General features: G+C 42.8%; 1 protein-coding gene across 1 annotated transcript in view; it reads left to right on the top strand.

Moving 5' to 3' along the window:
• Nucleotides 1-15,859, top strand: part of LOC119978274 (trinucleotide repeat-containing gene 6A protein-like) — a 209,743-nt gene that overhangs the window by 129,486 nt on the left and 64,398 nt on the right. Inside the window, 1 exon segment of the mRNA XM_038819765.1 lies at nt 9,529-12,576. Coding sequence (XP_038675693.1) covers nt 9,529-12,576 — 3,048 coding nt within the window.

Raw genomic sequence — 15,859 nt, 5'->3', positions numbered from 1 at the left:
GGCCTATTCTAGAATCTAGGTAACTTTGGAAGATCAAAAACAATACTTTCACTCTCTCTGTGGATACCTCTTTTAAAACCTTAATGTGCAGATCATCAAGTGTCAGCTTTTAAGTTTTATTCATTTCTCCAGTATGATTTCTTTAATATTTGGTTTCTAATTACTTTGTATATTTTGTGTCTTTTCTGCTGTGGAGGCATGTCAAATTATTTGTTTCATGCCGTTACCACTTCTTTTCTCGCCATTGTAATTTCCCATGTCTCTCAGAAGCGTTTACTCTGACTAATCTCTTTTTTAAAACATACTTATAAAAGATTTAGACTATCTCTCTTTAGTTTACTTTCATCACCTACACACTCTTTCTTTCTCAGTTTCCTTATTATCCATTGCTATATTTTAAAACCCTCCCAGCCCCCAAGTCTTTTTGTCTCTCCCTTTGGTGAAATATTGTCTTTCACTTCTTGCTCCCAGATGTGGGTTTTTTGTTCCTTGGGGAATATATAATCTTTGTAACTAATGAACAAATTCTTTAAAACGTTGCTATTGTTCATCTCAAATCACACCGTTTAAATCTAGTTTCCCAAGCTACCGTAACCAACTGGTCCCTCATGCAGTTTGCTTTAAGATTTAAGACTCTAGTTTTGAACTAAGCTGGACCTCAAATGCAACATAAACTTCATTGTTCCTCCAATGCTTCATTACAACAATTGACCCTACTTCAGTGTATAAAACTAGCTCTGAAATAACCTGTTCCCTAACATAGGATCTAGGAAACAATTCAAATGCATTCTATGAACTCATTCCCCCATCCAGTACTGCAGACCTGGTTTGCCCAGTTCATATGAAGCTTAAAATCTGATGATTGCTTTGTTATACTCATTATATGCACCTCTGATTTTCTCACTTGTACTCTGCTTGACACTGCAACTTCTATTAGGGGCATATAAAGTACTCCCAACATTGTTTTCTGCCCCTTGTTATTTTTGAACTCCACCCAAACTGATCATACATTTTGATTTTTAGAGCTAAGATTCTTTTTTTTTTAATATAAAGTGTCCAATCCTCCCTCTCTTTTCAATTGAGAGGCAATTTAGCAAGGCCAATCCACCTACCCTGCATATCTTTGGGTTGTGGGGGTGAGACCCACGTAGATATGGGGAGAATGTGCAAACTCTACACACACACTGACCTGGGACTGGGATCGAACCCAGGTCCTCAGCACCATGATGCAGCAGTGCTAACTACGCCACCGTACCGCCCCGCTAAGATTCTTTCTATCAGTTGTTTTTATTCCGTCTTTATTATAAAGGCAACTCTTCCTCATTTTCTTACGGTGAAATATTCTAGAATATTTAAATCCCAACCTTGGTCGCACTGCAGTCTCTCCATAATGGCTGTTGGACCTGACTCATTAATTTCTGTCTTGTTATTTATCTGTTGTGAATGCTTCACACTTTCCAATATACCTTCAGCATCAACGTTTATCTTTCTTTTCATGATGTGACCAATCCACCATTATTTTCAAGCTCCCTTCTTGACCCACTCTGCTTTGCCCAAATAATTCTGCTCAAACCTCTCTATTTGTGTTATTGGTTTTATCCTTTCCTGAATCTCCCTTTTTGCTGATAATTCTGATAGATCTGGTAAATTACATTCTATGCATTCAAGTTTGATCATCAGAATGCACAGTAATGTTTACTGTTGTAACAGGATGCATGTTTAATGCTGAAAAATATAGTTCACATATTCATTTTGCTATGTGATCAGATTGAACTTGCGAACTACAAGGCTCTTTTATAGAACTATCCAGTGCATTTTTGAAAACTATTTAAATGATACTGTTCTCCTTGTGTATTTTACTTGTGGTGAAAAGAGGTAATAACTTTGCAATGGCTAATCATGTCCCTATGGTGGGAACTCTTACTGGAGACAGCATTGAAAAAATTTCAAGAATAGTTTGCTAGGGGCAGCACGGTGGCGCAGTGGGTTAGCCCTGTTGCCTCACGGCGCCGAGGTCCCAGGTTCGATCCCGGCTCTGGGTCACTGTCTGTGTGGAGTTTGCACATTCTCCCCGTGTTTGCGTGGGTTTCGCCCCCACAACCCAAAGATGTGCAGAGTAGGTGGATTGGCCATGCTAAATTGCCCCTTAATTGGAAAAAAAATAATTGGGTACTCTAAATTTATAAAAAAAAAAAGAATAGTTTGCTAGATTTGAAGGTTTCCAATCTAAAAACATTTTACAATCAGAGGTTTATATTTACAAAATGTATAGTTGGGTGCTTTAGATTTCAATATCCATTGAGATGGCATGAGGTTGGTGTCCTTGATGAATGATTGTGTTACGTTGTCACACTTCCTCTGGGGCTTTGTACAGTTATGCTGCATTAACCCTTATCCCACTGAATATTTAATACATTGGTGCATTGTGTGACCATAACTGTAACCTTGTCAAAAAATTGGCAGTTTAAACAATATATTTCACACATTAGAATATGCAAACCATTGCAACAAAGGCTAATGAAGCTGAATATTAATGGTTCCCTCCATTCAGGTACTTAAAACCTGCCTTCACCGGTGTTCAAAAACTAACCCTTGGTCCGTTTGTCCTTCCAAACTGTTTCCTCAATTCTAAAATCCCTTTCTCCTTAAGTCCTTAAACAAATTGCCTGCCAAATCTCTGCCCATCTTTCCCACAATTCTGTTTGTATGTCAAGGAATCAACTGCGTCCTGCATGGTGCTGAAATCAAAATCTTTGATGCAGTTGTCCACACCATCCTCCTCCATTGCCTCTTCTCCATCATCCAGCTGGATGGAACAGCCCTTGCCATATTCTGTTCTTATCTATTGAATTGTAGGCAGTTAATCACCTGCAATCACTTTCTCTTCCCACTCCTGCAACATTATTTCTAATTCTTCCAAGGATCTACCCTTGTGCACCTGTCTCATCTACTTGCTGTCCCTCGGCAATATTATCTAAATATGCATATACACTAATAAGATGCTCTATCTCACCATGATTTCTCTTGACCCCTTCTCACACTCCCAAGATTTGTCATTCTGCTCATCTGATGGCCATAAATGTCTTCCAATTAAATATTGGGAAATTGAAGCCATTGTTTGCATTTCCCAATATCCAATCCTTGATCACTGTTTCTATCCTTGGCAACTATCTAAAGTTGAGTTCAGACTGTTTACAGTCTTGGGTATGCTTAACCTGATTGAGCTTGGGACCACAAATTTGCGCCGTCATTTACACCCCTATGATATCACCCAACCCTGTCCCTACTTCAGTTCAACTCTGCTTTTGACTGTTCCAATCATCCCATGACTGGTCTTCCATCTTCCACCTTACATAGACCCATGCTCACCCAAGACTCTGCTGCCCATATAGCAACTTACACCATAAAACGTAGGAGCAGAATTAGGCCACTCGGCCATCAAGTCTGCTCCGCCATTCAATCATGGCTGATATTTTCTCATCCCCATTCTCCTGCCTTCTCCCCATAACCCCTGATCCCCTTATTAATCAAGAACCTATCTAGCTCTCTCTTAAAGACTCTCAGTAATTTGGCATCCACAACCTTCTGCAAAGTATTTCACAGATTCACCACCTTCAGGCTGTAAATATTCCTCCTCATCTCTTTTAAAGGATTGTCCCTTTAGTCTGAGATGGTGTCCTCTGGTTCTAGTTTTTCCGACAAATGGAAATATCCTCACCACGTCCACTCTATTCAGGCCTCGCAGTATCCTGTAAGTTTCAATAAGATCCCCCCTCATCCTTCTAAACTCCCAACGAGTACAGACCCAGAGTCCTCAACCGTTCCTTATACGACAAGTTCTTCATTCCAGGGATCATTCTTGTGAACCTTCTCTGGACCCTTTTCAAGGCCAGCGCATCCTTCCTTAGATACGGGGCCCAAAACTGTTCATAATACTCCGAATGCGGTCTGATCCCTGGTCTTGTATTCTAGCCCTCTTGACATGAATGCTAACATTGCATTTGCCTTCTTAACTGCTGACTGAACCTGCACGTTAACTTTAAGAGAATCGTGAACAAGGACTCCCAAGACCCTTTGTGCACAAAGTCATGTTCATCTAAAACCACACGCTTGTTGGCTTACATTGATTCCCAGTCTAACAATGCCTCTGTTTTAAAATCCTCATGTTTGCGTTAAAATACCTCCATAGGCTTTCCCCTTTCTATCTCTGCAAACACGTCCAACTTGAAAAGTCATTGCGATATCAGCGCATCCCAGATTTTAATCATTTTGTCATTGATCGTCATGCTTTCAGCTTCCTAGGCCTTAACCTCTAGATTTCCTTCAGTTAACCTCTCTTCCTCTCCCACTCCCTCATCTTCCAAGGTGCTTCTTAAAATCTATGGGAAAACTTTTGGTTATTTGTCATTATATTGTCATCTGTAATTGGGTATCACAGAAAATACGTGTTACAACACTCCTGTTAAATCAGCTTGGAAAATTTGGCTATCTTGAAGGACAATTTTAATACAAATCATAATTATTGTTGAAACTGAATTATGACAGCTTCTAAGATTTGGGTTAGAGAGGCAAAATATGAAATGGAAAGAACTGCAATAGGATTAAAATGCACAGTATGCCAGTGGTCACTTTCTGTGCAAGCGGAAATACTCATTGGGTAGGTTTTGAAATAGAAACAGGCTATCCAATTTACTGGGTGACTTCAATTATTAGGTTAGCTGCTCTGAAAACTGTTTGGTTTCTTTGGTTCACTTTTGCTAACTGTTTGAAATGATTGGCATTTATGTATTAAAAAAGCATCAGCATGTTGACAATATTTTGATCAGCCCCAGTTGTGATTGTGTACTTTTACTGGGCTGTCACCAGGCTGTACTAAATGGAAAACAGCTAGTAGAGTTTCTAATAAATTAAATATCAGTTTTACAGAGTGTCTGAATATATTTAGCAAGGCATTCATCCGATCTTGCATTACACTTGACTACAGCCTGTGTGATAGGAGCACTACCCTAGCAACCCGCAAGTAGCTTGCTTCACTTGAGCTTATGGCTGACAAACAGCCTCATTTGTCCTTGGTTTCTCCTTGGTAGCCAATTTCCACACTGCACTCAACCTAATGGCATGAAAACAATAAAAATGCGAGGCATTGTGGCTTGAATTTTATGTTCTGCTCTAATTAGGCAAAATAATTCAACAAGCATGGCTTTTTCATCGTGATTTTTGAATCAAATTTTCCAATTTAAGATATGAGTTTAACATTAGGATGAGAAGGTGCATAGTCTCCACTTTGCCTGGAGCTCTAATGCTGGGGCTGTGTTTTCACTGTGATTTGGTTTCTGGCTGCATTTCCCCGGCAGCCATTTCTTGAATGTCTGTAGCAAAGCTGGCGCAGTACTGCTCTGTTACTGTTGCTGTGCTTCTGTTGGCTGCTTTTCAATATTGACTAGTGTGCGCTGATGGCAGGAGTTTAAATCACCTTCCAGTAAAAAGGGATTTGTGTAATTATCACAGGGATGATGCTAGACTGCATGACATTACATGTGCCTTGTTAATCACTGAATTTTGCTGTTAAACTAAGATTTAGGTTTTAAAATGTTGCTGCTTGGTAGTGCATGGTTTTTAGTTTTGCGTGTGACATGAGAGATTGCTCAGACTAACCTTGGCAGAGGGACAGCAGCTCCGGGGAGGCTTTGGCAGCCATGTTGTAGAACAATTTGAAGCTGTACAGTCCAGCTGAGGGAGAAATATGCTTTAATTCAGCATTGCTGTCTGGAGGGAACGGGATCTAAGAGAGAAAAGGTGTCTCTAGATTGAATGTTTGCTATAATCTCCTGTGGATGCCCATGTGTTAGCTAAGTTTATGGGATATATCCTGATGATCTCTCATTTGTTTCTCTGCGAAACAGAAACAGCTGCATCATGTGTCCTGCTGAATACAACCTATCGAAGGCATGTTTTCTTTATTCTTCACCTGCAATGTCATTGTCAGAAAGGCTGCTCCGTTATTACTGGCACCAACTTGGTATGCGGGGCTGGACATAGTGGCATTAAAAGATCGGCTGCTTATCTTGTAGGCTTAAGTTACAGAAAGGCGTTTTGCTAGTTAAACATCATAAAATTAATTAGATGAGTTTGAAAAGTTGACTTTGTGCTATTTGTTTCTGACTTTAATGACAAATCTATACGTTTCCCACTACCAGTTATCGGTTGGCAAGCATTCATCAACTTAATCAAATACTTGGACAAGAGTACAATGTGAAATTGAGATTCTCCACACCTACACACAGTATGATGCACATGTTCAGTAATTTGTTTAATGGCCAACAGATGGTTTTGATTAGTTTGTGCTGGCTGGAGATGGTACCTTTGCCACCAGAAAGGAGTAAAAGCAACAAGTTGAAAATCAGGAATGCAAAAACACTTGACTTGCCAGTCATTGCATAAGAAAGGGCTGGTAGGAAATATGATTGCAATGTGCCTTCATGTGCTAAGTAAAAATTCTCTTTCTACAAACTTAGTTGAATTTTTACTCTATAGTTTTTCCATGAATTTCATCTTTTGAGATCGTGAATATTCATACATAATTATATTTTGTGCTGTGCACATTTTTGCTTCCTTCCGCTGGGGTGCAATTTTATTATCCATACTTTTCTTCCCATCGCTCCCAAAATTGACAGTTGCTGTATCATCGTTCCAAAAGTGGCCAACACAATAATAGCCTTGTCTGTGAATTAGTTGAGCACAGGTAGTAATTATAATGATGCTGGTTCCTGCCTGCATAAATTCACTTTCTAATTCTGGTTACTGGACAGCAATTGCGAACGGATACTCTGGTTTACTTCGCTTTCTCCTTACCTGCTTCTCTTAGCATGAGACGATTAAGACTAACTTAACTGCCCCCCCCCCCCAAGGCATCTCTATAGTGCTGCTGGGTATGAAGTCCGAGAGAGATTGAGGGGCTTGCTGGGCCATATCAAAGGACAGTTAAGAATCCACTACATTTGCTGTGGGTCTGAAGTCACATATATCCATACTAAGCAGGATAGCAGATTTCATTCTCTAAAGAAAATTGGTGAACCAGGTGGGTTTTTAACAAAAATCTGATAGTTTCATGGCCTCTTTTACTGATAGCTTTTCATTCCAGATTCATTTAATTAACCAAATTTAAATTCTCCATCTGCTATGATGGAATTTGAACTTGAGTCCAGGTATCTGGATTACTAGTCCAGTAATGTAACCACTATACTATAAAATCCCCTATTAATTTATCAGTCCAAGAAATAAGTAAGTGTTATTCCAAGACTTGAGTACTGTTGATTTGAAATGGACGCAGCATTGAATCTTAATGATGAGTGAAGTTTACATCAGGACTAGGAAGTTAGACCTGGGTTTGAATTGCATCTGGTTACAAAGCTGAAAGGTCTGTGCCGGATATCTGTAAATGCTAATCATGTTAGCAAACTTGATCTATTTCTTTCTGGTGGAGCTGCTGATATAAATACTTGAGCTTTACTGTACCTTGCAATTTGTCTGTTGGTCACAGTTCAGTACAAATAGTGTCTCAAATCCAGCTATCTGAAAACTAGACATTTTTATTAAATTAGTGAAATAACTTACTGGCTTGTTCAGCTAGATGACATTGGTGCAGTGGCACGCCAGTTTCTTCATTGGTAATGCTACCAAATGGTCCAAACAACCCGTGACCCAGTTTGGCCCAATTTGACCAACCCAAAATCTGGCATGATCTGAAATCCGACAAGGATTTGGTCCCGTGGTTGCTGGTTTATCGACACGTTACATGTATTGGTCATTTGCTGCTTTGTAAAAAGGATAGGACAGTCATCTCCCCTCGGGCTGTAAAATCCTGTTTGGGAGGTCTCAACCCAATTTAATGGAAAGCACAAGTCCCATAATTCAAAGCTATCCATATTGCACTATTAAATGACATGCTATGGGATTGGCAGGTGTCAGAAATGGAAGTATGTCCCTATTTGGATATTTATCTTGTCAAGTCTATATCATCACCCATACTTCGTTACTGATGCAGAACAATCTTTTGGAAAGATTTACCTGCAGATAAAAATTTACAAGCAATTACTATTGCCCTCAAGTTGTCCTCAATTGTTTACAAACTGAATTTGCCAACTGTGTTTTTGTGCAGTTGTCGTAAAGAAGCAGGCTGAGTTAACAACCATGCGCTCCAGGCTCTGAAAGTAGTATTGTGGCAAATCCACTTGCTTTTGCAAGATTACAAAATAAATACAGGTAAAGGAGATTAATTGAAAACCAGACAATTCTCCTTACCCATCTCACAATCTTAGACTAAGGTTTTCACCGGCATTATTTTATCTGAAGACCACTTTGTATAGTGAAATTACGATGGTCCTAATTGTCCTTGCACCAGAGTTAATCAGTGCTCTCTGTCACAGAATCTTGTAATTCCTGAAGTAGCACTCCAGACATATCTTACCTGTCCCATTAAATAATTTCCCCATTTAAGATCACGTAGCCCAAATTTTGCAGCCGTTGCTCATAACTTGTTGCTTGAATACCACAGGCCAGTCTTGTGGATCTGCTCTGGACCAATTGCATGGGTTGGGTATTTGTTTCCCTTGTATTTGGTGATCAAAATTGAATAGTAATTGAGCTACTATGGGACAAGACCATTTGTATAATTTTAGCATGATCTCTTCCAATGTGTACTCAACTGATTTAGCAACTAACAATATAATTCAGCATTCCATTTGCTATTTGAAAGGACATATTTGTACATTTGCTGCTGGCATTCCTTTACTAACATTATGTGGTTTAGAGACAACCCAGGGCAGGGTTTATGTACAGAATTTGTCTGCAATCGTTGTTTGACTTGAAGTTCTGTTCCAATGGATTCTATAAATTAGTTTGTGGTGGTCATTGTGTGCATTCAGTCCCACAGGGGCTGTTTAGCACACTGAGCTAAATCGCTGGCTTTGAAAGCAGACTAAGGCAGGCCAGCAGCACGGTTCGATTCCTGTACCAGCCTCCCCGAACAAGCGCCGGAATGTGGCGACTAGGGACTTTTCACAGTAACTTCATTGAAGCCTACTCGTGACAATAAGCATTTAGTCTGCTATTGATAAATATTGTTACAGAATTTGGCAGTTCAATACAAAATATTGTGGGTTCAATTTTTTTGGGCAGAGCAGGAGGGATCCTTATCCTCTGAGTTGCATGTGCTGGGGATTCACTAAGTGCAGTACAAGAATCTACAACGGTCTACTTCCCTGAAAGTGGTTCACCGTGTCCTTTTTCCCATTCTGAAAGTTTCAACGATTCTGGTCATATATGTAGATATTTATATGGTGTGGTGGCTGCACTTTGTGTGAGGTTGCATATTGTCAAGCTCAAGCAGAGGAATTGAAATTGCTATTGGCACTTCTCAGGGGCTTAAATTGGTAAACAATGTATTTAATATATGACCCAATGATAATCTGATTATATGCTGTTGCTGAATGAATAAAATGTAAACTTTAATTCCTGTTTTTCTTACAGATTTAAATCACAGTGGTTTGGGATCGCATTATGAAAATTCTCACTGGGGACCTGTCTCTACCAATGGTGACTCTTCTACAAATTGGGATAAAGTTATTGTAGACGGGTCTGACAAAGAAGCTTGGCCTTCAATCACTGGCAGTGACCCAGAGTTAGCTTCAGAATGTATGGACGTTGACTCTGCTTCAAGCTCTGGGTCAGAGAAGAACCTCAATATCATGGCTTCGGGGAGCACAGATGGTGATGGCAACAGAACAGGCAATGGAAATGGTTCTTCAAGCCAGTTTGTGGTTGGAAATGTCAGCAATAATGTAGGAAATGGAAGTATTAACGGGCCTTGGGGAGCATCTCGAGGTCCTTTGTCAAGCACATGTCAGGGTTCAGCAGAAAACATAGATGGCAAACCAGAAAATGGCCATGGTAAACTGAATGCTTGGGGCAGCATAGGTTCCAAATCAACTGGATCCTTGAATCCAAATTCTAACCTAAGTGGCTGGCCTGTTTTGGAAAATGATGGAAATACTGTGCAAGGACCTGTGCCAGGTGGTAATTCTTGCAGCAATGTTCAACGTAGCACTGTAGGTCAAATGCTGAATAATCAGAGTGTTAATATGGGACTGTCAGCTCATGGTTCGTGGGGAGGACTGCAGGAGAATTCTGATGCCGAAGTTAATGGTACAAAGAAAGTTTCATTCAGTGGACAACCTCAAAACCTTAACACTGAAATGAATGGACCAAATAACACTACTAACCCTTTGACCTCTAGCTTACCAAACTCTACTAGTTCAATGCAGACAAATGAACTGCCTAAACTTACAGGGCCTGGGGCCTGGGGTGTACCCTTAGGAATGAGCACAGTAAACCCATCTCAGCTTCAGGCCTCTTCAATTACAAATGGCACTTCTGTTTCTCAACTTGGCAATGGAGGAATTAGTGAGGGAATGAACAGTGGGTCACATGGTACGACTTGGGGTACATCCAGCACTAACTACTCTGGTGAGAAATGTCCAGGCTCAAGCAGTAATCTGGGGCAAACTAGTGGTGACACTGTGAATGCAACTCTAGCACAATCTGCTATTAATGGATCTGGGAATACTGCTTACAAAAGTAATGGGGGAAGCAATAGAGGAGGAGTTGCTTGGGAATCTGGTGTGGTCAACTCTCACAATATGGCTTGGGGGACAGGGAGCAGTACAGGCTCTGGAGGGACTAGAAGAGTCTGGGGAAACCCAGCACCAAATGTAAACACTGGCACTAATGTCTCAAATGGAGAATGGAACAAACTGCCTAACAATCAGCATTCCAATAATGGTCTAAATGGAAGTGGTAATAGGAAGGGAACAAATGGATGGAAAAGTCTAGACGATGCTCTTTGTGGTCCGAATCAGAACTCTAGTACGTGTCAACCAAGTGAACAGAACAATATGTGGGTTAAAACTCCATCGACGTCAGGTACAGCAGACAGTGAAGGAAGCACAGAGAGCACAGGGAGTCGCCATGATAGAATGAGTGTAGGAAGTGGTGATGGCAATGGCAGACGTGGTGAAAAAAGGAAACCTGACCAACCGGTGATGGTCCAAAATATTCTGAGTAGAACTGACTTGGACCCACGTGTCCTTTCCAATACAGGTTGGGGGCAGATTCCAATCAAACAGAACACTGCCTGGGATATTGAACCTTCAGCAAAGAGTGAGAGAAAAACTGACAATGGAACAGAGGCCTGGGGAGGTTGTGTGTCTCAAGCCTCAAACTCAGGGGGTTGGGGGGATGGGCCTGGCCCCATCAGTAATGATACCTCATCAGTATCTGGGTGGGGGGATCCAAAGCCTGCTACAGTCTCTTGCAACACAGGATGGGGAGACACCAAAGGCTCAAGCAGCCAAGGGGGGTGGGAGGAAAATTCCGCTGCTACAGGATTGATTAAGAGCAATCAAACGTGGGGAGGTAATAAAGAAGAGAAGTCAGCTGCGTGGAATGATGCACAAAAGGTCAAACAGGGATGGGTTGATGGGCAGAAATCAAACCAAGGTTGGGGAATATCTGGAGCTGATGGATGGGGAGAAAATTCAAAGAGTGGCCAGTGGGGAGAATCACAGAAGACTAGCTCAGGCAGTTGGGATAATGACAGTGATAGATCTGCGCCTGGCTGGAATGAACCTGGGCGGCCAGGCACAGGTCGAGGTACGTGGGGAAGTAGCAACAATTCAAATCCCAGTAATACTACAGGATGGGGGGAAGCCACCAAGCCTATTCAGTCCCAGGGCTGGGGGGAGACTGCCAAACCTGCCCAGTCCCAGGGCTGGGGGGAGCCCTCCAAGGTTGCTCGGTCCCAGGGCTGGGGGGAACCCGGCAAGGCTGCTCAGTCCCAGGGCTGGGGGGAGCCCTCCAAGGCTGCTCAGTCCCAGGGCTGGGGGGAGCCCTCCAAGGCTGCTCAGTCCCAGGGCTGGGGGGATCCCTCCAAGGCTGCTCAGTCCCAGGGCTGGGGGGATCCCTCCAAGGCTGCTCAGCCCCAGGGCTGGGGTGATCCCTCCAAGGCTGCTCAGCCCCAGGGCTGGGGGGAGCCCTCCAAGGCTGCTCAGTCCCAGGGCTGGGGGGAGCCCTCCAAGGCTGCTCAGTCCCAGGGCTGGGGGGAACCCACCAAACCAAGTAACTCCACAGATTGGAATAAGCCACAGGACAGTAATGGTTCTTGGGGAGCAACACCGTCTGCAAATAAATCTTCTAGCTCCGGCTGGCTCAATGGCCCAATGCCAGCTTCATCAAAACAGGAGGAACCTACAGGCTGGGAGGAACCTTCTCCAGAGTCTATTCGCCGCAAAATGGAAATAGATGATGGCACCGCAGCCTGGGGGGACCCGAGCAAGTACAACTACAAGGGCGTGAATATGTGGAACAAAAACGCACAGAACAGTGGTAATAGTTCAGAGCAGCCAGCACAGGTCCAGCCCCCACCAACACCTCAGCAGACTCCACTGCAACACCAACAACAGCTGCCACAGCAGATGCCACCGCCAAGTGCCATGCAAAACAAGGACAACAGTGGCTCCGGTAAGATTAACATTGATTTGCAGCTTCATAATTGTGAGAAACAAAAGGGTGAAATTTGAGGTTCTGATATTTATTTTTGTACAGCATACTAGGGAATGTCAGTTAGAAACAGCCCTGTAATTAAGTCACCCTGCTTAACATAATTTTGCTTAATGTCATTCAGGATTCAGGGCCTGTTCTAATTTGCATGTATTTTGGGGTTTATGTTGTCTGCACTGTGACTATCCTGCACTGAACTCTGGGCAAACTGCTGCTGTAGTAATCAGAGGCTCAGGCTGTGGATTGTGATCTGGGAATAGGAGTGCAGGACAGGGATAGGAAGCTGCTGACCACCAACCAGCTGGTGAAGGAGAATAACCATGGGGGAATGGGGTGGGAGGGAGCGGGGCACCAAAGACTTCATTCACACCTCCCAACAGGCTTTGTCCACACCTAATCCCCACCTGTCCACGGGTGATGACTGTAAGGGGCCCAGACCCCAGCGCGGAGATGGCGTGCGGGGGGGGGAGAGAGAGAGGGGGAGAGAGACTGAGTGAGCTCCGTGACTGAGAGGTCCAAGCCAAAAGTTAAGCTTAGTTTTCAGGGTATGCTGTGGGTGTGGCACAGATACAACACTACTTGGGGCTTGTTTGGGTGCTTTTCTGTTGCTAATTTATACAATATTTCTGTTATATTCAGTGATTTATTTAATTTGCAAGTTATTCCAGCTAGAGATGCACAGTGCTGCACATGTACGGTACAGTATTTCAACTTGTACATTGGCTTTTCTGGGCAAGAAATGTCTGAAGGAACCCAACTCTGGCTTTCACATTGATTCCTGTGGACATCCTTGATTCACTTAAAAGTTGTTTAACTTAAAAGTCGTGGCTTTCAGGAACACAGCCGCAACTTGAAGTGAGAATTGAATATGTTGCGGAAATGAGTTAATTTATTATCTCTTGGATCATGCTACCTGAGGTTTTCTGAGGTGACAAGTGTGCATTCGTAACCAGTGTTGGTTGTTTCTATCCAGTTATTTCATGTGAATTCTTTGAATTTCATCAAGACCCATAAATCGCAATAAATGTTTAGGTCAAAATTTCTACCTTACAGAAGAATTAATTGTGATTTTTGGAAGTTTGTGCAAAGGTGAAGGACGATGTAGAGATCGAAAGACAAAGGTTGAGGCAAATGAGTGTAGCAATTTGGGTAAAGACAAGTAGCAACAGGGAGGGAGTGAAGTGTAATAGTAATAGTGTATCAGAGCACTTGTGTGGCTGGTGCAGTAAAGTTTCTGGTCAATGGTAATCCCCAACATTGACGGTGGCTAATTCAGTGACTGGTGTGCTATTGAACATCAAGGCAAGGTGCTCTAATTGCCTGATCCTGTGTGGCGCTTGTCAGCCCAAGCCTGAATGTTGCACAGGTTTTGCTTCATGTGGCCAAGATCAGCTTCAGCATCTGAGGAGTTGAGGACAGTACTGAACATTGTTCAATCATCAGCGAACATCCCCACTTCTCACCCTGTGATGGGTGGGCTGAGAACACAACCCTGAACCCAGCAGCAATATCTTGGGGCTGAGATGATTGGCCTCCAACAACCTCAACCATCTTCCTTTGTGCTTTGTATGACTCCAACCAGCGGACAGTATTCCGCTGATTCCCGTTGCCGTCAGTTTTTCCAAGATTCCTTGGTGCTACACTCAGTCAAATTCTGCCTTAATATCAAGGGCAATCACAATCACCTCACTGCCGAAATTCAATTATGTCAGTGTTTTGACCAAATCTATAGTGCAATATTGAGCCAGTGGGCCTGACAGAATCAAAGCTCTGCATTGGTGAGGAGCTGGTTATTGCTGACTAATGTCACTTGCTAGCACTGTCAATGAAGACTTACACTCAATCATCAGCAAAATGATGGAAGTAGACTGAGTGGTATTGGACTTTTCCTGCTTTTTGTAGACAGCAACCGGGGCAGTTTCCTTTTCCCCGTAACCCTGCATTTGTTTCCTTTTTCAAATAATAGTCCAATTCTCTCTTGAATAACTCTGTTGAACTTGTCTTAACCACACACTCTGCCACTGTATTCCAAATTTTCACCACTCAGTGCATGAAAACGTTTCTGCTCGTGTGTTTTCATTGCTTTTTCCCCTTGTTCTCAATCCTTCCACCATTGGGAACAATTTTTCCCTCTTTAGACAGGTATCCAGTTCTCTCTTGAAAGGCATGATTGAATCTGCCTCCACCACACACTCGGCACTGCCGTCCAGACCTAAGTACTTGTTGTAGAAAAAAACTTTCCTTGTGCTGCTTTTCTTTGCCTATCACTTTTAATCGGTGCCTTCTGGTTCTCTATCCTTTACCCAATGGAAACCGTTTTCCCCTGTCTGCTCTGTCCAGTCACCTCGTGATTTTCGATAACTTTATCAAATCTCCTTTAAATCTTCTCTTCTTCAAGGCCAGGGGTCATCAACAGTGCTATCAAGTGGCACTTACTCAGCAAAAGCCTGCTTGTGTAAGCTCAGCTTGGGTTTTGCCAAGGTCACTAAGCTCCTGACTTCATTACAGCCTTGGTTCAAACGTGGACAAAACAGCTGAATGCCAGAGGTGAGGCGAGTGTGACTGCCCTTGTCATCAAGGCAGCATTTGACCGAGTATGGAATCAAGGAACCTTAGCTAAACTGGAGTCAATGAAATTCGGGGGAAAACTGTCCGCTGGTTGAACAGTTAGACCTGGCACAAAGAAAGATGGTTATGGTGGTTGGAGGCCTATCATCACATCTCCATGACATCATTGCAGGAGTTCCTCAGGGTAGTTTCCTAGACCTAACCATCTCCAGCTGCTTCATCAATGACCTCCCTTCCATCATAAGTTCGGAAGTGTGGATATTCGCACAATGTTCACCAATTGCGACTCCTCGTAATGAAGCAGTCCATTTCCAAATGTAGCAAGAACTTGACAATATCCAGACTTGTGCTGACTAGTTTCAAGTTTAACCCCACCCCCATGTCTGTCCATCATCTACAAAGCACAAGTCAGGAGTGTAATGGAATACACTCCACTTGCCTGGATTAGTGCAGCTCCAACAACACTCAAACAGCTGGACACCATCCAGGACAAAGCAACCCCACTTTATTGCTTCCCCCTTCCACAAACATTGAAGCTCTCCACCACCGATGAACAGTGGCAGCCAAGTGAACCATTTACTAGGTGCACTGCGGTAGCTCGCCATAGTTCTTTTGACAGCACCTTCTAAATCCATGACTGCTACCATCAAGAAGGACAAGAGCAGCAGATATCTGC

This window comes from Scyliorhinus canicula, chromosome 15, assembly GCF_902713615.1.
Source record: "Scyliorhinus canicula chromosome 15, sScyCan1.1, whole genome shotgun sequence".
NCBI lineage: Eukaryota > Metazoa > Chordata > Chondrichthyes > Carcharhiniformes > Scyliorhinidae > Scyliorhinus > Scyliorhinus canicula.
Note: the sequence above shows the minus strand (reverse complement) of the source record. Positions and strands in the feature narration are given on the sequence as shown.